Source organism: Phaenicophaeus curvirostris, chromosome 3, assembly GCF_032191515.1.
Source record: "Phaenicophaeus curvirostris isolate KB17595 chromosome 3, BPBGC_Pcur_1.0, whole genome shotgun sequence".
Lineage (NCBI taxonomy): Eukaryota > Metazoa > Chordata > Aves > Cuculiformes > Cuculidae > Phaenicophaeus > Phaenicophaeus curvirostris.
The window spans coordinates 89,196,614-89,221,625 of NC_091394.1; the positions used below are offsets into that span (position 1 = coordinate 89,196,614).

The window sequence follows — 25,012 nt, forward strand, 5'->3', positions numbered from 1 at the left end:
GCTTCTCCCTACTTCACTAAGACATACCTATTCTGATGATATGTGAGATTTGAAGTGGTTTTAAACAAGTTTTGCTTTCTGATTTTTGAACACAGCCCTTGATTATCTTTCCTTTATGATTAATTTGCACGGCTATCATTTTCCAATAAACAAATATTCAAAGGAGAGAACTGGTAAAATCAACAGCACAGAAAAAGGGTTTAGAGAGGTTATAATTTAAAACATCACTGAAACAAAACCATATTTCTCTAAGCATTCACTTTCATGTTAGAACCAATACAATCAACTGCTACTGTTTCAAACACAATTGAAAAATAATTTAGCAGAAGAGTATATAATTATTTAAATTTTCTATATCACAATAATTCATCTTTTTTTGTTATGCTACGCCATTTTATTCTACCACATTGTCAAAATGCATTTGAACATTAGTTCTCTTATTTTATGCCTGCTGATATACAGCTGGGTAAAGCAATAGCATATCCCAAAAGAAAGTAATTCAACATGCATAGCAGCAGCCAACACCACTTACCTGCCATTCTTAGGTGATTTTATATCGTGCAAGAAAATCTAAAAGCAGAAATACTAACAATATGTGAACCTTCCAGAACACTTGGCATTGATCAGACAAGTTATACATCTCTTTTCAAAAGCAATTTCATCTCTATACTCCGAGTCCTCCTTTTAAGGGGGGATGAAGTTAACTGTCAAATTTCAATGCCAAATCAAATAAGGTTCACATATACACCTTTAACGTGATGATGTTGAAGAGCTATGAATAGCTGTTGTCAGCCAATCTACATATACAGCATTATTCAGTGGCACATTGAAAGTGAAGAAAATAATCAGGTTTTATATTCAGTCCTTCTTTTAAGACGCAAGCACCTCCTTGCAATTTCAGTAAGTCTTCAAACAATTCAAATTGATTAAAGTTTTCGTAAAAAGCAGACAGAATTTTGGTTTAAAACAAGAATCATACCAGATTCCAATGGTAAAATAGAATTTGAAAGCCTTCCTAGAAATAAAGATTTTATATTTTAGAATTAGAGGTTACTTGAAATAAAGTATCACTTTCTACAAGAGTTCACTGAACAGTTATCCATAGCTCAGGCATGCAAAGCTGTCAGAAGCATGGCAAAGTGAAAACATACATTCAGTACATGACAAATGCAGTCTACTGCAGGCAAAGAGTAATAGATATATAAAATCATCTTCTCACTTTCAAAATCAAGGAAAAAATTTGGCCCCTGCTCAAGGTCTGTGCATGTCAAAACTTTTAGAAGGTTCCCCATGTTAAGGTACCTGCCAAGACAAGAATGAGAGAAAAGAAAATTTTCTTTTTATAAGCAGGAACAGCCCAAATATAGTTGATTGAAGCGGAGGGGGAAAGAAGACCAGGGAGTTCCATCAGGCACGAACTTGTCCTTCAGGCTGCCACCCTGATGAGGGGAGGGAGACCCCAACCTTGAGGACGTACAGCTGGTGATCCCAGAGATGCAATGCAGCTTTCCTGTAAGAAGTGACTACGTCACCAACACCTTCACGGTCACCCCTTTGAGAAAAGGGCAGAGCTCCAATCGAAGGCCTTGCCAGTGACTGATTCTGTCCTGATATGCTCTAGCATCAGTGTCCTGAGCAGGAGTACCCCACCAAGGGACAAGCACCATATTTGCAAGCATTGATGTGCTAGCCATGCTACAGACTTCCACTCAATGGGACAACAGAAGGAAAGAGCTTTAATTTTGTCAGAAAGCCATCATAGAAAAATGCATCGAGACATATCATTTCAGTGCACATGAAATGCTAACATAGGTTTGCCACAGACCTTTTACACAAGTTGCCTAAAACACCTGCATAACTGACAATTCCGCTTTGGACTTCTGGATGGAAAAAATGCCCATTAACTGCATCACGAATGACCAAACCATGATCAGTAATGATTTAGTATTCGCTCTTGTATAAGGTAGGATTACAGTGAATAACTGCTCAGCACAGATTACTATGGCATACTGACAGAATTTTTCATTTTATGATTACTTGATTAGCAGGCAGATGGATGGACATCACTGACCACACTGACTCAAAATGACTAAGCACAAGGAAAGAAAATTTACACAGCAACATGATGGTGGCTTGGCTACTACTGAAGGTGGGGGGAAAAAAAGAAGAAAAAAAAAAAAAGAATGGAAAAACCACATGCAACTCTCAAATTGCAGATTTGCAGCTCAGTCCCCTAGCCTTCTCTGCAGCAGGTATAAGCAACCCTACTGTTACCATTTTGAATGCACCAGCTGTGAAGGCCCAAGAGACTTACTTTCAAAATCCAAGAAAAAATGTGCTGCATTGTGGTCTATGTCCCTGGTTAGCACCTTAATGAGATTACCCATGCCAGCAAACCTAAAAATAAAAATGGCAAAATAATTTAGTTCCAATAACCATTTCTTATTTTAAGCACAGGCCTGGAGCTCACTGTAGCAGGGCTCCCATCAGGTTTTGCACACTGAATTCATCACCTTCTGGTGGGAAGTAGAAAACGTGTGCTGTAAAACACATTTCCACTCCCCTTCTTCTCATGGGGGAGTGATTGTTGAAAAACTTAGGAGTTACAGCTCTGACAAAAATAAAGATCCAACTTCTTCATCTTTATTGCATTTAAAGAATATGTTACCTACTATGACTGCAGCAACCCAAAGCAAATGAAGCTGTCACTGCTCAGGATAAAAGTGACCTCAAACGCAACTGGTGGCATCACAAGCCTAGTTTTTTTTACTAAGAACAAATTTCCAAAAGCCTCTTAGTAGTAATCATCTGTGGTCAATGAACAGTTTTTCCCGTCAAATCTTGTAAAGTGATGAGTTAAACGTAAGTTAGACTTTTCCAAACCCAGGAGAAATAATCAAGTTTCAAAAGTTCTTCTCATGCTTGCTGTCACATCCCAGCTAAAAGAAATGAAAACTGGAAGAAAAATTAAATAGTTATTACATTACTCAAGGTCAGATATATTAACAAAACAGTTTCAAATGTTACCTTAAGTTCCAGAAATGAATGCCTTCGGTAGGACTACGAAAATTGCATTTCATAACAAGGCAACCTTTTCAAGGACTCTCCCACATTTTACAGAGGCTGCAAATATACTAAGAACCCTTGCTCTGAAACACCAGGCATTTACTAGAGTAAAAAAAACCACACACACACTACCAAAAAATCAGATTTCAAATTATTTAAGAATAAACCACCAATCCTCTGACATTTGGATTCAAGCATAAGATGTAAAAAAGCAAGTTTCAAGTTATTCTAACTATACCAACCTACCAGTGTTCACCTGGAGGAAGGCAGCATCTTAGGAGTAAGAATCATTGATTTAGGGATTGAAGAAATTGAAACAATGTGAAGTCAAAACAGATTGTTTGCAAAACAAATTTTCAGAACCAGTACTGACAGACTTCTAGCATTCCATAAGAAAAATGCAACTGGTGTGTGAAGGAAAAGCAAACCAAGAACAATGTCTGATTAATTTTTCATGATCCACAAGATTCAGCAATAACTCACACAATCAACAAAAGCCAGAGAAGGAAGGGGGAATTAATCCCAGACTGTTGATAATTCTTCAGGCTTTGCTTCAATAACTACTACAGAATTATCAAACTGTTAGAAATCTAGGTTTTTAGAAAAGCAACTCTGAATGTAGTTCAACTGATCACAGTGGGCTCTGCACACAGAATTTCATCATTAGGCGCATGGTTGCTTTTTTTGGACATTCAACTTTCCACGTGAAACTCAAGAAAATGCCAAGTCCTGCTTCCTAAGTATTTGAATTTAGCTCTCTGGAAAGTCATATCAGATTTCTGAGCCTGTGAGAAACACCCATTATTCAAGGAAATTTTACATTAGGGTGTTCTGTTTAGACAATTCTATTAAAAACTAATCCACCAAAACGTGATTTTTCAAACAAGCAGCTTTTCCAGAGCTTTCTACTCCACAGCTTAGTGAACTCTTCAGGTGCTACAAGTGCACCAGTGCTGTGTAAGCAAGCAACATGAGAAAGCAGAGTATAAGCCACTTAGTTGACTTCCCAACAATGACAACATTCATAGTCTGGAAAAGGCTGAAATATAGAGACATTCCTAAACATTTTCAACAGGGGAAATAAAAAGCCCCAAGCACAAACTGCCTAATGGTGATTGAGTCTATAGAATCAGATTTATAAAACAAACTTCAATCTCAGAACAGCGTATTACATATTTCAGTTCCAACATTAATAACCAAGTAGCAAATACACAGCAGTGAATGGTGTGAACTGCCTAAAGAGAACTCTACACCTACAATTACTGCCATGCTTCAGCCACACCATCCCCTCCTCCATCAAATTATTTTCATTACCTCAAGTAAATTCTTCTATGCAGACTTCGCCTTTGTTTTGATATTAGCCAGTCTCCTGAGAGTGCACAGGGTCATGCATGTGGTTTAAATACTGGATAGCATTACTTCTGAAGGTCAGAGCAGGGGCATGCTTACAGGGTTGCAATATTTTGAAGGTAAGCTTACAGAAGAACATACAGCGACTGCAGAACAGACTGTTTAACTGAATCCTTACCTCTTCCTAAAGAGAGTAAGGGGTTAGGGACTCAATTTTGCAATACAAATACCTTCATTCAGACCTTCAACCCTCAGAAAAGTTTGCCAGTAACTAGCCAGTTATTGAGAGAGAGTTTAACAAATAGAGAAGTACGGTAAAAGTGTAGCACTACAATGAATCAATAGATACGAAAAATTCAAGCAGAAGATGCAACTGACCTAATGGTAACAGTTCAGTGAACAGCCACTGTCACAAAAGGAGAGGAATTGAACATAAGAATGACTTAATTCAACTATGACAGCAACAAGATTACAAGATGTGATATAGGAATACACTTCAATTTACATGAATACTTGTTCACAATAAAGTTCATAATAGACTGCTCGTGCATTCAGCATACAGAAAAAATCCTGATAAACTTTAGTCACATCAGTTTTCCATACAAGATATGCGATTGCATTTTCTCTCTCTGCAGCAAAACATTCATCATCTATCCAGTTTCTATGGAGTGAATGGAAATCTAGCAGAAACTGGACAAATACAAGATTTTCAAAACTTGTATTAAGATGAATTTTAACAGTTACTCAAGATCTCAAGTATTCCTTAACACTATAATATTTGTTGGTTTTTTTTCAAGAACTATGAAAAAGACCATTCCTCCAAGCTGTAATCTAAAAAGTTTTTAAGAAGCTATAAGAACAGCTTAAAACCTCAATGTAGACAAAAGTTGAGAAGATTGATCTAGTGTTTCTTGGTAGGACACTTCCTCTCTCCTTGACTTTCAAGGTAATGAATGCAAGAATCAGACAGGAATTTACTCTTCCAGCGAGGCTAAGCAACAGTCTCAAGCTCCAAAATGGCCACCTAGAAATGAGAGACTGAAATGCCACCACCGTGTAACTTCCCAGGTGCATGGAAGCAGCAGCAGGCCAACAAGCCATGGCTCACAGTAAATGGGTGTATGCTTCTACAGATCATCTTGCTTCAAAGGCAGAGCCAAGCAGCAAGAAGAGGTGACCTGTTACCCTCAGGTGGAACCCTAATTTGAAGAAAATGAAAACTGACCTTTCCGAGAAGCTGCTGTATCAGCAGAATTCATGCATCAATCTAGAGTACAGCAACCTAGCTCAGAGATGCCCAAGGCTCCTGACAGATCCAGATTTACTAGATTCTCCTTTTGTTCAAGGTGGCTTGTCATTTGCATCTGTGCTGGGCCCAATACACATGAAAAAGTGTCCACTACTGGCTCTAATATTAAAGACGATGACAACCCGCTAGTAGTGAAAGAAATAGACTACAAGACTAGGCATTATGGTTATCTTCAGGGACCTCTTCTGCTACTTGATGCCCTGTAAAAGCATCACCTACATGGAAGATTTTGATAGCTCTATTAAGACTTTTCTTAGTGACTAACCACCACAGTATCATACCCAGACAGTACTTAAGTTACCAAGTAGCCTTCTAGTTTTGGCTGCAGCAAGTAGAATTACTGTTCTAGAAAGTCAGAAGTGGTTCCAGTCAACTAGCCCCAACACTGAGCCACTATTTTCTAGTCAAGAACGTTTTTCAGCACTAACTGCATCCTTCTTGGGCACATTAGCACATCAGTCAGCCCCGCCTCAAGAAAGATTTGAGCCTGCATAAAGACCAAAGCTAGCAGCAAGCACCACTACTGACTGAGTTTCTTGCAGCCAGGCTTTATCTCAGAGCCAAACAGCTGATTCAGAACGTTGACTAGAGGTGATTTTTATGGGTGCAAACACACATTTTGACAACTGTATCAGCACAACTGGAACAAAATCCACTCTAAAGCTGTAACCCTTACCAAGAAAAATTTTGACTATTGCAATCACCAATACAAAAAGATTTACATGTCCGGCCTTAAGTACAGTTTAGGTCACTATTTGTTTGCTCCTCAGCTTCCGATTGTCATCCTCTGTCCAATTTTATTTAGTATTCTCATTCCAACATAGTGCAGTTCAGAACTTGTAAACTGTTTTTTTTCTCCCAAGGGTTTGGGAGAAACTACCTTAAAAGGTTTTATAGTAGTATCCACAATAGGTAAACTGACAGTGTAAGATTAAGCAAAAGCACACTTTAGACCACTGAAGTTCTCTCTTGGCATGAAACCAACATCATAAAACCAGAGCAGAAAAAAAAATGACTAGCTTCTGCCCAAAAACTGACTGGCCCAGTGAAGCTGCCCAGAATCCCTCCTGGCACGCTCGGGACTCCAGCATAACACTCGAGCCACGTGGAGCAGGTTATGGGAAATCAGAGCATGAGCCATAAATGTGTTTTAAACTTGACCTACTTGCAGAGGAAGACATACGGAATGCCACATTTGATTACAATGATTTGGCCCATTAGAGCCTTATGGGGTTCTATGATGTTGCGTGCACTGTCATGATCAGACAAGCGGAAAGCAAAGGCATATTTTCAAAACAAGTCTTGCACGCATGCCCTTCATGCTGAAAACATCCCTGACACATTTCTATACAGGTTTTTGGGTTTGTTTGGGTTTTTTTTGAAGCTAAGCCCACGGGAAATTTAATAGAAGTAGATGATGCAACTAAATTCAGTGGAGCACCAAAAAAATTTCCCCCTTTTGCACCTGAAAGAAAAACCATGTATTAACAAGGATTTTGCTTGCAACTGGTAAGCAGCTAGAAAATTTAACTCTTCTTAAAGACAAAATACTACAAAGACATTCAAAAGTGGCATTTTTAATTTTGCTTTGTTCTATTGGAAGAAGAGCATGCTTTCAAACCAGTTTAAAAAAGGAACAACAGTTAAATAAATAGATTAAAAATAATGCGTTTATGACCACTGTAGAATTCCTGGTTCAGGAAAACACCAGCTCACCTTCTGGAAAAGCACATACTATTCCCAAGACTACTTTTAAAGATGCTTAAGACTGAACAGGAACACCCAGAGTAAGAAAACTGTATTCTGAAAACCCCACAACCATGTTCTTGAGCCTGGAGGAAGAAGGTAAGCACAACACTACATGAAAAGCACATCCAATTAAAGAGCAAACATTTTCTTCCAGAGATTGAGTTTTAAATTTTTAATTGGTCATTTGTGTGTGGCATAAGCCTCTAATTCAGAGATATTCTGGTAAAATAGTAAGTGAAAGATACTTACAGCATTAAAAGTCTAATATTATAACAACACAATGTTACCACATAAACAGAAACCTAGCTGAATGTCTCCCTGTATCATTTTTCCAGAATGATGGTCCTACCAGCCTGGAAATTGTTTCAAGGCTTACTGAACAATTTCTGCCCGTGGTATCCAGCCAGGAACAGGGAGGAGAGGGGAAAAAAAAATTAAAAAAAGAGAAAAAAAGGCAGCGATTGGTGGCTGCTCACATCAGCTGAATCAAAGGCAGCCCTTAGCAACACACGGCATCACAGAGCCAACAGCCTATTGGATCAAGTGCCAGCTTCTCTCCCAGTAAAGCAGTTAAGCTTCACATTCAGCGTGTATATAAAACTGTTCTGAATCTTAGAAGCTACAGAGTGCTGCAGAGATGGAAACAGGCTTGTAAACTACCTTGCAGGAATCACTCTTCTCAAAGTCACAACATTTTCGTTGGATTCAAATGTGCTTCTCCTAGTCTACTGCATATTTATTTCTCTTTCAAATATTGCTGCAGAAGCATAGATGCCCTCTGACACATTCCAATTCCTACTACTGATAATTAGTGGTGTTTAAAGCAATAAAAACCTGTGACTAAACAAAATCCCAAAGTAATAAAATGCACTGTTGAGGCAAGAAATAACTACTGAGGCAATAGCGAAAAAATAGTAGTTGTCACTCAGTCTGGAAGAGAGACCAACACATGGAAACTATCACCTTTAAATTTAGGAAGGAGAAGCCTGGTGCTATTAGCTTAACACATGTTAGATTTTAGATAAACTGGTCTCATTTTCAGGACATACCATAGCTATCATCACAGTTCAGATACTGACATTGAACTGCTGAGACAAACACACGTATGAAGTGCCACACCAGTCATCAGTTGCACGTGACTCACAATTTCATTTGTTGCTGGATAATTTGTCCTAGCAAACATAAGATTTCATCAGGTTTTATATACACTTTTATGACCTACTTCATAGTCCGCATAACCTATGCAGAGATCCATGCACAGCTTTCCACTCCTGACACCTAGTGGTTATTCTTCCACAAACAATTAACTGCAAATCAATCAGAAGAGGAAGGATAAAGATATGCACACACTTCCACACCCACCCACCCCAATATATACACCACTGAATTCCTGGGGCTTAAATCTTCAAAATCTTATCTGAACAGTAGAAAAACAATTCATGCAGCCAAATAGGAAATGTTTTTTTAATAGGAAAGTAAATGTTCAGGCTGCTTAAAAATCTGTTTTAAAGCTACCTCTGATGTCAGTCCTTTTTCCTAAACTGACTTTGATATAATGAATCGTTTTAGTTGAAATTGAAGTTACTTTATTGATGATGTGTGATCTCAAAAAAGACTCCTTTCTGAACAAAACCAAATTCAAAATCTGTCATATCAGGAAAATGGAGGACTGCCAGGGAAAACAGTCTAGTGAAAAGGCTTGCATTCCTCAAAACCAAAATTGTAAAGTACGGTCAGGTCAGTGTTTATTCAGTCCATTTTTCCACTTAGAGGAAATGAAGGGAAAGGCACTGAAGAATCCACAGTTCCTTTAGAAGAGGCAGTCTGAAAGCCCTGTTAATTGGGGAATATTTCAGTGGCACAGCTGACACTGAATAACTTGTTTGACAGGAGCTACAATAAAATAACTAAGCATGCCCACACAAGTCTGGAATAAAACCCAATTTGTCTGGAAGGATTACTCATTTTTAAAACAGAAGTTGTATTGAAAAGGGGAGAGACTACACTTTCAAAATCTGCTCTGATTTACCCTTCAGCAAGTGACTGCACAATTCTTCATGAGTGAATCTGGGGCTAATAAATAATTAGAAATGCTTTCCTCTTTCAAAATTATACAAGCTCAACAAGCTTTCTAACTTAATTCTGTATAACACTCCTTTTAATTCAACTACATTGCAACCATGAAATAAAAAAAACAAACTTTTTTTGGTTCAAGGACATTTACATTCTAAGGCAATTTACACATTGCTGTCTTAATCGTCTGAAATGTTAAAAGCCCGTCGCAGTGCTGCAACTCTTCCAACAGAGGTCACTACCTTACAATGTGATCTTCCAGAGAAAAGGAAGCTTGTAACAAATGTGCCTTACAGCTCAGAACCAGCAATTTCCTTCCAGCCCAAATACTGCATGTAGTCCATGACTGCGACATTCTCATGGAAACAGTGGCTGATCCTTAAGTCTGTCTTTTTCAAAGTTGAGGACATCTTTTTTTATCAGGTACATAAAGAAGCAGACAAAAGATGTGTTACACTTCCAGATTGGTCTTTTTATTATTTCACAGAAAAACTTCTTTCTCTACAAAGATGGTGTGCCTATCAAAACTGTGCCATACCACCACACTACGAAAAAGTTTTATATTTCAAAGATGTCAGCCTGTAATTTAACAACTGTCAAGCTCTCCTCTCAAAAAATCCCAACTCTATCAATAACAATAATCTGTGTAAGTTCTCTCAATGAAAAGAAAAAAAATGCACAGCCCCCCTCACCAAACATTCCATAATAATCTAACTGCTAGAAAAAAAATCCCTAACTTTACTATAGTGCTTAGTCCATTGGGCTACCATCTCTTAGCTGGTATTTCACAAGTAAAAACACACTCCACTTCAAGCCTAGCTTTATTTGGAGATATATTTTCTTTCTTAAGAGCTGAAACCCCATCTATAAGGGTCAGTGCCCAGTGACCGTTTCAGTGCCCAGTTTGGATGCGGTTGCACTGGGTTTCTGACAAACAGCTGTGGTAATACTGCCATCTACTGTACCAGGGCAAGGAGCACAATCATCTGCATCACCCTGTAATACTCAAAAAACATGTTTTCTTTTAGTTTGGCTCTGAGCTGTCACACCCTTTCAGGGCCTTGGCTTGCAAATTCTTCACTAACTACACTATAGCAAATCTAGTCACCAAGTTGATAGATAGAAGTATTCATTGGGATATCCTACCTCAAGGGACTTTTTTGGAATGTCATAGCACTTAATCACAAACCTGTGCATGTGAATCTGACACAGACCATCCATCTGCAAATTCAGTTCAGTAACACACCAGCTCTGAGCTACCCAGGAGAAACTACAGCCTTTCAAATCACATAGCTGGAAGTTAGATTTCCATATTTCAGGACAGCTTTCTGATTATTCTGTTCTAGCTATGTTAAACCTGATCATCTTTCATTTCATTTTCCATCCCTCTGAAGACACCTAAAATTTTCTTTTAATCTTACAATCAAACCAAAGGTGGCCAGCAAGCATAAGATATCGTAAGACAACTTATTTTTGTCCAGCTATTGGAAATACAGAGAAACATTTGCTGTTCTCCAGTAATTACACAGCCTGTAATCTGTTAAGATCAGCAGTAAGCATACAGAAATCCATGTAGAGTATTATTTCCTGCATCATGCAATCTGTGAACTCTACAAATCTATGTCATAGAATTTCACAAGGAGTTCACAGCAGTTCTTGGGGAATACCAGGTACATATGCAGAACAGACAGCCACTAATGAACACTGAATACATTTAATAATCACATACAGCTCAGAAAAACACTTGACCTGAAAATACTTACACACTAGAAGAACTACCAATATATGCTTCCCTGTCTGCGCTCTTCCCTAGGCATCTGCTAATGTTTGAAGGTTAAGGTTTTACTGAATAAAGCTTTTCTTCAAGTTTTAACCTTATTCAGAAAGCAACATCCATTTCAGTTTGCCCCATTCTTTGAAGTTTAACTGAAGTTTTCAATAGTCTCCAGATCTTTACCACTGCTACCTTACTGGTGCTTTTCTACTGAAAGCATGGCTTGGGCAAGGCTTCTGCCAGTCCCTTCAAACCCTTCAACACTGGGGATTCCCAGCTGGTTTGAGATGCTGTTTAACATTTAGCAGCTACTTTGTCTCAGCACAGCTGGAACAGGTGAAAGCATCAGCAGTGAGACACCTGAACTTTAGGGCTCCTGAAGCCAACACCACTACTTTGGTTTATAAACAAACATTTTCCCTTTAATATCTAAAACACTGTTGATTCACAGCTTCTTCAAAGAAAACAGAAGTTTCTTGCCACGCACTGCACAGCTGCTCACTGGACAGCCTTCCTCCTTCTGCAGCCAGTACCATTCACAGCCTCTTGAGTTTTACTAGCTTTTCTGGAACGCTTTTACCTTCCTGAGCAGAAGCAGCACTCTTCCAGTAGAGGAATAAGTGGAGTTTGTGAAAATATGAATAAAACCAAGTGCACACGTGCAGAAGGAAGTAAGATGCTTAAGCCTGGAGACTGTACTCAGGAAGCAGGACCCATGGTCTGACGCAGTTCAGCAACTCTTACTGTGTGTGTTTGCGATGGATACACTATGCTGGAAATAAAAGTTTGCACTAGTTCAAACTGCAACTTTGCTAATATACTTATCCAAGACTTCAAAAGTAAAGGCTACCAACTAAAAGCACTACTACCGCTGAATGGCACTGGATGGTTTCCTGTTAGCAAGACAGTAGACTAGAAGGACTCTTGTTCTGACTCAACATTGCCATAAGCTCTTCTAATTACAAATATGTCATATAAATCACATTAAAACTAGTGATTCCATGAATTGGGTATTTAATACATCAATCGTGCACTAAAATAAGGGACAATGACTTATATTCTTAATTTGTGAATGAAGTATTCAAATAATATTGGACATAGAACTTGGAAGTGTTTTCTGCTACTGTCAATAAAATTCATGACAAATCATTTGTCAAAAACAGCTCCCACGAATTCAAAGAGCTTTTTGATGATTAATCAGAAGCAGAAGCAAAATAAATCCTACCTTGTGTTTGGTAGCATTACCTTCTCAATTTGACAGAAGTAGTTTGCTATGCTGGCACAGCACAAGAAACACTGTGCAGTTGCTTACATGACAAGCAGCAAGTTATAAAACTAAAAGCTAAAACCTTCATGTGAGCAGATGCTACCTATTCAGTCTTACAAGCTTGTGCAGGATACTGGTTTCTGGCACGAGGCATCTGGTTCAGAAAGGGTTTGAAGTTACACAGTAACTTTTTAGTAAAGAAACTGAGAAAGAAAAACCACCAAAAACATTACCTCTTCATTCAAAACTTCCAAGAAATTTAAGCACAATCTTCAAGGGTAAGTTCTTAAATGTGGCCAAGCTACTATATTCTGTGCACACTAAAAATGTCTTTATTGAAAGAATGGGACTTCTTCACACCAGTGAACAGTTTTCAAAGCCATTACCATTCTGTGTGACGAGGTACGGTACAAGCAAAAAAATCCAAATACTTGCACGACCTTTTTTCACATCTTTATCTGCAGAGAAGGATAGATCACGTTATACATTAGGACTTCCTAGTGAACACCAGAAATTTCAGAAGCTGTAGAAGCAAATGGGGCAGGGAAAGGAGTTCTTAAGAGAAAATTGCTAACATTCAGCACAGTCCAATTTTATGCCCTTTAATACAGGATAATTATTGCTTCTTACATGTCAGAAGATTTTTCAAGCACGTTAAGTTTCAATTCTTACCTACAGCCAGTGCTGCACTCTGTTCCTGGTCTCCAGTCTGTTTTAAAAGAAAAAGAGGTTATGAAAATTCATTCTTTTGCACCAAAATTCTTCAACGTAATGCTACATGACCTTGTAAAAGCAAACATGCATCTGCTCCAGGCATTGTACTACCTTCCTAGATCTACTTCATAAACATAGTTCTGGATCTACTTCATAGACAGTTATGGATCTGTATGATACTGACATTAGAAAAACATATTTAAAAACAGAATGAAGAAATACATTTTATCTCTAGGTGTATAAATAAATAGTGAACACAAGTCTTTGGCAACAAACATGTTTCTAGGGGAAAAGGCTGCTGTGTTAGATAGCCCATATCAACATAAACCCCGTAATAAACTTAATTACTAGAGTCAAAGCTGCAATAAAATAGCAGTGGCAAATTGTTCCATTTCACTTTGCAGATACAAAAAAAAAAAAGAGACTAACAAGATTAATTCATTTACACAAACTGGCTTTTAAAAAATGCATGCCTTGCATGCTGACCTCCACAGAAGGCATTTTCAAGCCACCACTGAAAATCCTTTGCTAAACAAAGAAAACTAGCATTCTTAAAGAGCCTCAGTCTGCTATTACCATCTTAAGGCTGGTGAAATAACTGTGTTAACAGTGCAGTTTGAAAAAAGAAGATAAGGAATACTGCAGTATCTCATAAAGCTTCACGGGAAATAGTGTAATATCATCTCAGGAAGGCTCTGAAGATCTACAGCACCATAGGCAAGAAACAGAGTGGAGACCCCAGTGAAAATGACTTCACAGCCCACAGAACTGAACATAGCAAAAAGATGACTGACAAACACTTAAAACTGTAGAAATTTATTTCTCCATTCCTTCCAGTGTCGCAACTCTCTCCAAGAGGCTTCCCTTATGACTAGGATTTCTTTAAGTTTAAGTAGCATCTCATTTTTCCTTTTGCCACCCGGCTTCAGCCTCCCTTTACTCTAGCTAGTAAGCAACAGCCACTGCTTCAGAACAACTGCTTCTCAGGACAAAGATGCTTAACAACGCAATCTTCAGAAGAGCTTTTGCAACTTCCCTAAAACTCACATACTCTCACTAGGTTTATTTTATATGTTTTTTAATTTCCTCCTCATGCCCACAGACTGCTCAATTCATGCTTTGCAACAAACCGGCAGAAACAAAACACTGACTGATACTGCAAACAGGGAAACCGAAACCAAATTTAGTCCCAACACGACTTTAAAAAGCTAATTTACCCGCCCCCTTCCAAAAAAAAAAAAAAAATCAAACCAGACGAAACATTTAAGAACATTAAAAAAAATCTACTTAAAAACAGACTCGGGGAGGGGGAGGCTGGAAGGGGGTAGTCAGAAACTCCGTTTAAGATTATTTTGGGTGAGAGTCCAACTTAATTCACTGAAATATAAACAAAAAGATGTCCAAATCCATTAGAATGACCAGGCTATAGAAATAAATACGGAAGTAACAGCAGAAAGAGGAAAAAAACCAGCAAAACAAAAATACATTGTGGCACAAGGCTAGGGACTTTTTAAAAAGTGTTTCCTAACAGCATCAGTTCATTGCAAAATAAATTCCAAACTGAGAAAATTAGGAAAAAAAATAGAATTGCTTGGTTCTTTACAACAGTTTGGACAGAGTACTGCGCTGATAATCACAAGCGCCTATCACCTGCATGAAAAGCCGCTGATACTCAGGCAGCTTGTACTGAAGGCTCCACCGAGCGAATGGCCCAGTAGTGCCATTAGGCAAAAGGGAAGCGATCAGGAAAGCTGAGAACTATTGGTCACAGTTGGACTATCATCGATAACAGGCAAAGAGATGTTAGCACAAATATCCATTAATAGGATTCCTGTCTTTTAGTACCAATGAGCATGCCTCCATGAGGAACAGCTCAAATCATGCCATCAACTCAGTTTATACTGGCAAGCTGACAGATATTTGATTTTTGTTCAGTGCAACTTCATACCACACAGTATTTTAAATGTAGAGGTCATACTGCACTATGCAATATAATAAAGCACTGTTTAAATGGGTAATAAAATGACTTGCAGATCTCTAGCAGGCAGTGAGAAACTATCAGTGAACATCCACTACAAATGGCCATACATGAAATTAATACTGTGATGGATTCTTTACACAATTAATTCTTGCATTTCCGGATGCACCTTCATACAGACACAAGTGTATCTCAATGAACAATTGCCTGTTACCAGGATCAGAGAGTGCACTGACTGGGTTCCCCCAGTTAGAACAGAGGATCTGCAGGTCCAGAAAGAATATCAGTTTTCCTGCAGACCAGAAAGAATACTAAAAGGCACAAGATGAGACATGTATACCACATTAATTTTATAGGTAGTGAAAACTGACTAATATAAATCCAAGCATTTTTTTAATGGCTTGTGATTCTGAGGCAGCCAACTCTCTTTTTTAGAGAGAAGAGCCTCAGGTCAGGGAAATTACCTTTTATTCAATGGGTTAACAGCTTAGCCTTTTTTTATATCATTTTATGAAGTCAAACAGCAGAAAGATTATGCATCCCAACCTAGGAATCTACTACACACATCCCCTCTCCCCTGACCTGCAGCCTAACTTTACCACAGCAGAGAAAGACCAAAGCATACACAAACATCCCAGTCCAACTGAAATGCAGAGAGTAGTCACAACAGTTCTTGAATAAATGGGAAAACAATATCTACAGCCAGTAGAGATGGACAGTGAATCAGGTAAACAGCAGCTATTCATTTTCAGAAGAAAACAAAACCAAGCATCATTCAGACTGAAACGCCTATAGCTGACACAAGTCAAATGATACTCAAATACAAAAGAAGTACTAAGTAAACTTGGCATCACTGAGGATAAGGAAACTTGGCAAAAAAGAATTAATAACTGCTAACCACTGAATAAGCCCTATATTGTGGGTATCCACCTTGTACTGGAACTGATGCCGCTTAACTTGTAAGTATTAAAAGAGATTTCAAATGAGAAAAGCTAACCATTAACTTCCAGTATGAATCCAATGTCTTCTGCCCAACCCTGGCTGAAGTAATAAAGAAGCCTTTATGTCCAAGCACAGGCCTGTCAGCAACTGTCAGTCAAGATTTGCTACAACATCAGAGATTCTGAAGGCTTTCTAACACTCGGGTTCTTCTGCCTATTAAGAACTGAAACTACTGAGTAGCGAAAAGGAATTGATAACTTTGCAATAAGAATCTGAATTATTTTCTGTGTCCTCTGTTGATACTTCGGCTTGTCAAGGAACTTCAGAAAGAATTATTTCATAAAGCTTACAACACTTATCAAAAGGAAGCTTGCACAGGATTCATATACTCCAGGTGAGGTATTAGGCACCCAGGCTTTAATAGCCATCCTCAAAACAAAATCCACCTTGCTGCTTTCACAGAGCAAATATTTAAACTGCTTATTCCAAGTGCAAGTTTGCACCTGGATTTCCCTCCGTAAGCATCACCAACTTGATCTCTGTGCACACCAGAGGTGGACTACAGCACAGATGTTCTCAGCCCATGAATCTTACCTGATTTTTGCACACTGCTGAACAGAACAGGACCTAGCTCAAATACTACACTGCTCTGGCAATTTTTAGACTCTCTGGCTCTCTCGTTCAAGTTACAGACTAAGTTTGAGGAAACCACTCCAAAAACTGCATACTCTTAAGAGGCACACATTAAAACATAAAAAGCAAGCCCAGTTCAAAAGAAAACCACAAGTCAAATACATCCCACATCTTGTGGGTAACAAAAAGAGAATGCTAAGAAATGTTACGCAATAAAACTTGATCTTTATTTTGTAACATTAACAGGTGGCTAAGCTATAAAAAATAAATCACAGCAAAGATCACATTTCGAAGCCAGTTTCAGGACATCTCCAGATGAACCTATGGTTCAATGCTAAACGGACACAAAATCCAATGTTAACATCAGTGATTCTAAAAAGATTATTTTATATCTATATGGCAAAAAACCCCCAACAAACAAATTAGATTAAGTCTATACAAATGTGGTCTATCACTACCGCCAAGGGTTCTTATTCTTTACAATAGTGCAAATCTACTGGTTGCCTGCTATAAAAGCACCTTTTTGACTGCAGCTTAGGAAACTTCAGCTCAAATCTTTCTTCCCCATTCATTTTTATTTATCCCTCTGAAGCTAAATTATACCTTGGAAGTCCACAACGTTTCTAGGTAGCCCATCCCAGTGCTCCATCACCCTCACATTAAAGAAGTTTCTCATGTTCAGGTGCTTCCTGTGCTCCAGTTTGTGCCTGTTGTCCCTTGTTCTGCTGCTGGGCACCCTTCAAATGACTCTGGCCCCATCCTCTTGACACCTGCCCTTCAAATATTTCTACGCATTGATAAGATCCCCTCTCAGACTTCACTTCTCCCAGCTAAACAGACCCACATCTCAGCCTCTCCTCATAAGAGATGCTTTAGATAATCTCCGTGGCCTCTGCTGGACTCTCTCCAGTAGTTCCTTGTCTTTCTTGAACTGGGAAGCCCAGAACTGGACACAATATTCCAGATTGGGCCTCAGTAGGGCAGAGAAGACAGAAAGGATAACTTCCCTCAAGCTGCTTGCCACTCTTTTCTCAATGCATCCCAAGGATTCCATTGGTCTTCTTGGCTGTGAGGGCACACTGCTGGCCTAAGGCTCTTTCCCTATCCTATACAATTTCTCATTTTCCTTGCTACACGCAAACCCATATTAGGTTTATAATTTAATGACAGAAAGGGTGATCTGACACAACAGCTTTCTCAGCTTGTGGTAGAGAACTGCCAAAAGCACACGTTATGCTTTTTACCCCTTATTCACAGATTAAGAGAGATTTATGCTCATATAACTCATTCTATATAGGCCTACAGCTCTTCATACTGTTCAGGCAAACATCTAATGGCACTCAGTTCCATGTGCTAAATCAGGAGCATCATTTATTACTCTGTATAATCCAAGTGAGGTCCACAAAGCACTGTTTCAGTTTCTCTAAAGTGGAGTCAGAAAATACAGCTTCAAAAGGAACGTAGCAAAAAGCCATCAAGTTTGCTTTGAAGAAAATATTTCAGGAAGTTTAGATGCTACACTAAAGAGTAACAAAAAGAGGACAAGGTTAAATACATATAAACTTTCTAACAAAAAAACCCCAAAAACAAAGAGGGGAAAACATACACGAGAAGCTTGCTTGTATGGCATATGGAGTTACTCAGACATATACAAGACTAATACTCAGCATGAAAATTTCTATTTCATTCACTCATAGTTTTTTTTTCCACAACAAGCCATTACTTTGGTTTAGTGCAAACAGCAAAATGAACTACCATCACCCTTATTTTTGCACCCTGTCAAAGCTTAACATAGAAAAAAAAAAGCTGCAAGTGGAAGACCAAGTACAAGGCTACTGCTTTGTAACCCAATCAAAAAAATAATTTAAATATTTCCAATATTTATCACTATATTTTTCACTTCCTGAAGCAATTAAGAATATTAAATATTGGGAAACCAGAAGACAAATAAGGACAGAGATTGGAATTCTTTCAGTTGGTTAATTTCTAATTTGGAGTGAGGATTTTTTTGTGCTAGTTGGTTTTTTGGCAGTGGCGTGAGAGGCAGAACTGTGATATTTCAGTCCTGGGTATATGACCTCCTGTTTTACTGCAAGGAAACAAAAAAAAAACCTGCCAGCATTATTGAAGCATGCCCCGTGTCTAATAGTCAATTATTCAAACAACCGACCTTGCTATTTCTGGCAGCATATTATCTCCTGTGTTTCTTTTGCACCTTCATAAGTTTAAACACTGAAGTGGTTTAGTACTGGCTATATTACATGAGCATAGAGCTGAAGGGCTATATAGCAATCAGGCTTTCACTCCTCAAAGAAGTACTCACATATTACTAAGTTGGGAAGAGACACTAGATACCGTTACATTACATATTGCCGTTTGCCACCTACACCATGTTTGACTTCCCTGTGACTATGCCAGCATTGCTTCTTTTCTGCAGTTGACGCTTTCTTTGATGTTATGCTGTTAACACCCAGTTGTGAAGTGTTCCTGCACACCGGCCGAGTGATTCAACAGCTTTTTTTATCTAAGCAATACAAATGATATAATTTCGTAGGTATACGGCAAAATTTAAGACTTGAATTGAGTTCTGACTCAATATCAGCATCACAGAAGTGAAACCATACCCTGTCCCAGGAAGTTTGCAGCAATACTCATCCTCTTGCATAATAAAAAACAGTAAGACAAGGAAAGGTCAAAAGGGCTTTCCCATTCAACATTATTAGTAGTGCATTATCAGCTCTGAGCAACCCCAGCCCTATTCAGTAATACTTCAAGATAGGAGCCTTTATTTCTTATAATCTAGATTTCGATGCTCAGCGTAAACCCATTACCTCTGGACTACACTAGGTCAGATGAACAGAAAGAAACTTCTAGAAGAAGAAATAGAAATAAACCCAGGAACCACACAACAAGGTCTTAATTCCTGCATCCTAATTTAATGATAATAAGTCTCAACAGCTGCACAGTACTCCTGCTCAATAATTTCTAAAATTAATTCTACAATGAGTTACAAGGAGGCAGGCCGTGGCAGGGCAAGTCCAGACTGGACACTGGGAGAAGGTTCTTTACTGTGAGGGTTCTCACTCACTGGAACAGGCTCCCAAGGGAAGCGGACAGGCTATCAAATCTGTCAGAGTTCAAGGAGCACCAGGACAATACTCTTAGTCATATGGTTCAGTTTTAAGTAGTCCTGTGAGGAGCAGGGAGTTGGACTCAATTATTCTGATGGGTCCCTTCCAACTTGAGATATCTTATGACTCTAAATAAAACTGCTGCTTTGTGGTCAAGCAGTAAACTTACTACTTACCAGATCTGAAGAACTACATGTTAGTAGTTCAAGTCCCTACAGAGTTAAAAAAAAAAAAACAAACCAAATCAAAACAAAACAAAAAAAATCAAAAAACCCAAAACCAAACCCAAATAACCTCACAACCAACTCCCACAAACAGTAGAAATTTACTTTAACAACCATTTACAAGTCCTTCTGTAAGTCAGGAAATGAAGTAAGTAACATCTGACCTTAATCTAATGCAAGAGAACACATGAAAAGCAATACAGAAGTCAACTCGCTGGCCTCAACAAGTGCAGCTTTTCAGGTCAAGCATCCTCCTGACAAAAAAAGTTTACATATTTTGCTGGTCTGTTTAAAGGTGACTTTTCAAATAGTCAAAGCAGCCATTAAATTAATGTCTTTGATTTTAAGGCTCCTTGGACAAACTGGATTAAACAGTTCATGTTGTCCTGCGAGATTATTTACAGGTGGAGAAAAACAGCAGCTTTACCTTCATAAACAAACCAGCAGGGCTGAAGCCTCAAGCTGAACACGGTTTACTAAATAAATCATTAAACCAGATTCAAAACTTGCTTCTTTTTAAACTTATTCCAGTAACTGTTGCAGTAGGACTACTGCACGTTAAGGAAGGATATTTTGAAGGAGACTGAATTCTTACAGTAAAAAAACCTGTCGGTGATCATTTAAAGATTACTACCATCTTCAGTCAAGGTTTTAATTAATTTTCTGTCTACTGTGAGAGAAAAGATACCGCATTACATTGCGTCAACACTGGCAGATTATTTACATTCTCTGCTAATACGCACTTTTAAAGTCTAAAAACCACAGGATTGCACAAAAGCTTTCAGCCCCTCAATCTATTCCCATGCTATCGCAGCCAGCCATACTAAACAAGCCCCAAGCCAAAATACAGCAAATAAATAGGGAATAGCTCTCTTTGGCCTAAAAAACTGTCGGCTCTTCCTTGCCTTAGATACCAGCACTAATACAAAATAAGTGCATGCCGGTAGAGCATCAGTAACATGATCAGAATTTCTACCAAAATATTTTACAGCGTGTCAAAACCACAAAAGTACTTAACCTTCTTATACTAAGAACCATTTCAACAAACCTGCCATCACATGGATGACAAATCAACTCAAGAAGCTCTGCTGAATTGCAAATAGAATTTGTAGGCAAACCTACAGCAATGCATTTAGAGCAACACTACCAAAGGAGATTGCTTTCAACTTGTGGCACAAACGGGAAGCAAAAGTGGTTTCAGTTGTCAGAAAGACATTCATTTTTCTTCATGTATTTACAGTGCTGTGATGGATTATTCATCCATCCCTGATGGTTCCCATATTACCCAACTTGGTATCCGGTAGGCTCTGCAGTGAAAGCTTCCAAGTTGCTCAGAAGCATTTGTAACTTCAACACTTTCTATGGTTACGTAGGTTTCTCCAAACAAAAAAAAATCCTTCTCAAAGCACATACTAAAAGCTGCACATTTTTGACATCTACTTCCTTGTTTAATAGAGGAAACATTTAGCACTGTGCAGAACACAACAAAACTTTTATATTTCTTCCAGCACATTTGACTTTACATAAACTTCCCAGGCAAAGCCATACAGAAGTCCATAACAAGTGCAACCTGGCCTCACTCAGTATCTCTGCTGAATGAGATCCTTCACTTCTAACCTTCTGTAGACACGCAGGTATGGGGTCAACTAGAAACAAACGTCTCTGTTCTTAAATTTAACACATTAAGGGATTTGCACTGGAAGACCAAAAGCCTTACCAAAGAGATTTAAGAGATTTTCCCCACAAGGAAGCAGAACATTTAAAGACATGTCAGACAGACAAATGCTACTCTTAAGAGCTATACAAGCCACAACAAAGCATTCTCAAAATTAATAGGGAAATTACAGGTACGTATTTGCAAATGCAACACTGAAGGTGTTTTCATATCCATTAAAATTAGCACAAAATGCAAAACCTGTTAATCCACAAACACTGCAATATCAGCACTAGAACAGGGACTCCACAACTACCTGAAAGGAGGCTGTAGAGAGGAGGGTGATGGCCTCTTCTCCCAAGTGACAGGGGACAGGACAAGAGGGAATGGCCTCAAGCTCCGCCAGGGGAGATTTAGGCTGGACATTAGGAAAGAATTCTTCACAGAAAGGGTCATTGGGCACTGGAACAGGCTGGCCAGGGAGGTGGTTGAGTCACCTTCCCTGGAGGTGTTTAAGGCACGGGTGGACGAGGTGCTAAGGGGCATGGTTTAGTGTTTGATAGGAATGGTTGGACTCGATGATCTGGTTGATCGATGAACCAACCTGGTTATTCTATGATTCTATGTTAATCTATTTGCTCGAAGCATCTCCCCATCATCATTACAGGGCAGCAATTCTAAGTTGCATGGAAAGTTTTAAATCTTCAAGCATGCAGGCAAGTTCAAGCCGCATATGAGAGATAAAGCTATGAAATAAGAATGAATAATTATCAGATACTATACAGAAAAGCAAGAGATAATTATCAAGGTCTTTTCTGAATGACTGATACTCTCAAAGTCAACGTAATGAAAAAGAAAAGTTAATGCAAGAAAAAGCCAATACAAGAACAATAGGGAAAACACTAATAAGTTACACGTCCTTCAGTCTGTGCTAATGGACAGCCAAAACATCAAGACAAAAAGGAGTACACCTGGATAAAATAGGCAGGCACATTTTATACCACTATTTGCGTTAACCTGCACCACACTAATGTCCGGCCGGCTTGACATTTCTATCTTGGCACTAGTCATTGAAGACCCAGACACACTTTGCCAAGGGATGCAGGTTCACATGTTGCATTCCCTCTTCAGCATATTCCCAGAGCTGGGCACCTGGGTCAGGTCTGAAGTGTGGTTGAACTCAGCAGTCTTTCAGGTGACATCTTCCCAGACTGCAGTTAACAGTAAAAACAGTGAAATTAGGTTTGTGCAGCACTATCTTTGAGCTGAAAAGCACTCTATCCCAAAGGAAACGATGAATTAAGACAAATACTTTACCACAGATGCAGACAAAGAGCTACCTTGTAGAATTGCCCGGTTTCAATAAGGTGATCCTGTTAAACCTCTGTTTCGGAAACGGATGGGGGGGATGATGGGGTGGGAAAGGAAGGAGGTATCCAAGGAAAGGGCATCCAAGCTGAAGGAGGGAAGTAGACAGAGGATCCCTCATTGCTAGGGTAAAGAGCTTTCCAGACTTCTGTATGGGGCAAGCCATGCACTCAAATTTAGTGACAGACATACATTATTTATTCACATCATATGTCATAAGAATATATATGTCATAAGTTTTTGGGGTTTTTTTAGTATTAACCTAAAAATTACCACCATACAATTACAATATGGTTCAAAACCCGTGTTTATAATACAGTGCTTGGGTACCTCAAACTGGGACATACTACGTGCCAGTGGTTCCTTCTCCTGTAAGCTGAGGGACATACATTTTCAAATAGCATTTGAAAAGGAGTCTCACACACTTCAGTGTCAGGAATTGCTATTTTATAGAGCCAGGCAACAAAGCTCTTGAAATTATCGCTCACAAATAGCTGTACTATCCAAGTCACCTTTACATATAAAAAGACTATGTGAAGATGAACATTGTTTTCACTACATCATTTCTGTCAGATGTACATTATTGACCCCTAAAAGCCTTCAAAACTTCTTTATCATTAATCGAGGTTTGATAAAGTAGCAAAGTAACAGGACAAAGTATTCTAATATGCTCCGTGAACTCTGGTTATAAGCAACAGCTACACAACACAATCTTATAAAGTTACCCTTGATTACTTATAAAATGTAGGCAAATTAACTGGCATGTGAAGATTAATAAAACACCTGTAAATATTTGGGTCATAGAAGCTTATTGTTTCCTTACTGACCACTCCTTTCCACATTCATCCTTGGTCCCAGCTGTGTCACCCCATTCCAGGCCAAGAACCCTTTCCTGATACAAGTTTACTTCACCCTGTAGCTCGACTGCTAGTAGTAAACAGAAGGGTAGGAGTCAAGCTTTACAGAAGGTACACAGAGGAAAACTGAATGCATTTAGTTGACAAGTTTGTGGATGTTGTCCCCCATACCAAAGACTGCTATCTACCTCACTTGTTTGTATTCTCATGTATTTGAGAAGTGAGCTGTAAATTCAGTACCTATTACATGATTTAGCTATGTCAAGACATATTCAGGTGTCCTAAATTCCCATGTTTCCTTTTGATTGCTTTGTAACAGTATAGGTGACATCTTAGCTTATAGGCTGGTAAAGTGCTACTGAGCGGTCACAGCTCTTTCACTGATGAGCCTTGTACCATTTTCAACCTGGAAGTCAACCTACAGATCAATTTAAATGCCTGTGAATTATGACAGATCCTTTGGTTTTTTATCATAAATACATGATATGAATATGATCATAATTTTCATCAAAAATTATGCCAAACATCCATAGAATAATTAAAACCACATTAAGAGCATGTTCCAAAGCACCTGGATACTTAAATTAACATGCTTAGCCATGTTCAACTTCTAAACTACACTTCAACATTTCCTTTTTTCTTTCCCTGCAGGCTCTGAAGCATGAAATATGAAGAGTCAGTGTTTCCACTATCACACTTCTAATAGGCTTTCTAGAGTAAAAGACACTGACACGTATTCCTCTCAGTGGAAAAGGCAAATAGATAATGTTTTAACATCCCACTACAGAAAAAAGGATAGCCTTTTCTCTCCTGATGCAAGAACAGGAATGCAGTCACTTTGTATTACAATTTAAACACCCACATTATACACTGCTATTGAGCCTTTTGTCTGGTAAGCTAAGTTAAACAACAATGCATGAACT

At 38.6% G+C, this 25,012-nt stretch overlaps 1 protein-coding gene across 4 annotated transcripts in view; it reads right to left on the reverse strand.

The window, feature by feature from the left end:
* The window catches only part of CYRIB (CYFIP related Rac1 interactor B), a 75,137-nt gene that overhangs the window by 15,753 nt on the left and 34,372 nt on the right, over positions 1–25,012 (reverse strand). For 2 of the 4 annotated variants that reach the window (XM_069854663.1, XM_069854664.1), the window contains exons 3-4: positions 13,261–13,297; positions 1,220–1,302 (exon numbers count right to left, since the gene is read on the reverse strand). In XM_069854663.1, coding sequence (XP_069710764.1) covers positions 1,220–1,292 — 73 coding nt within the window. In that variant the 5' untranslated portion in view covers positions 1,293–1,302; positions 13,261–13,297. Of the gene's footprint in view, positions 1–1,219; positions 1,303–2,314; positions 2,398–13,260; positions 13,298–25,012 lie in introns of all 4 variants that reach the window. The other 2 variants (XM_069854665.1, XM_069854667.1) reach the window with 2 other exon arrangements.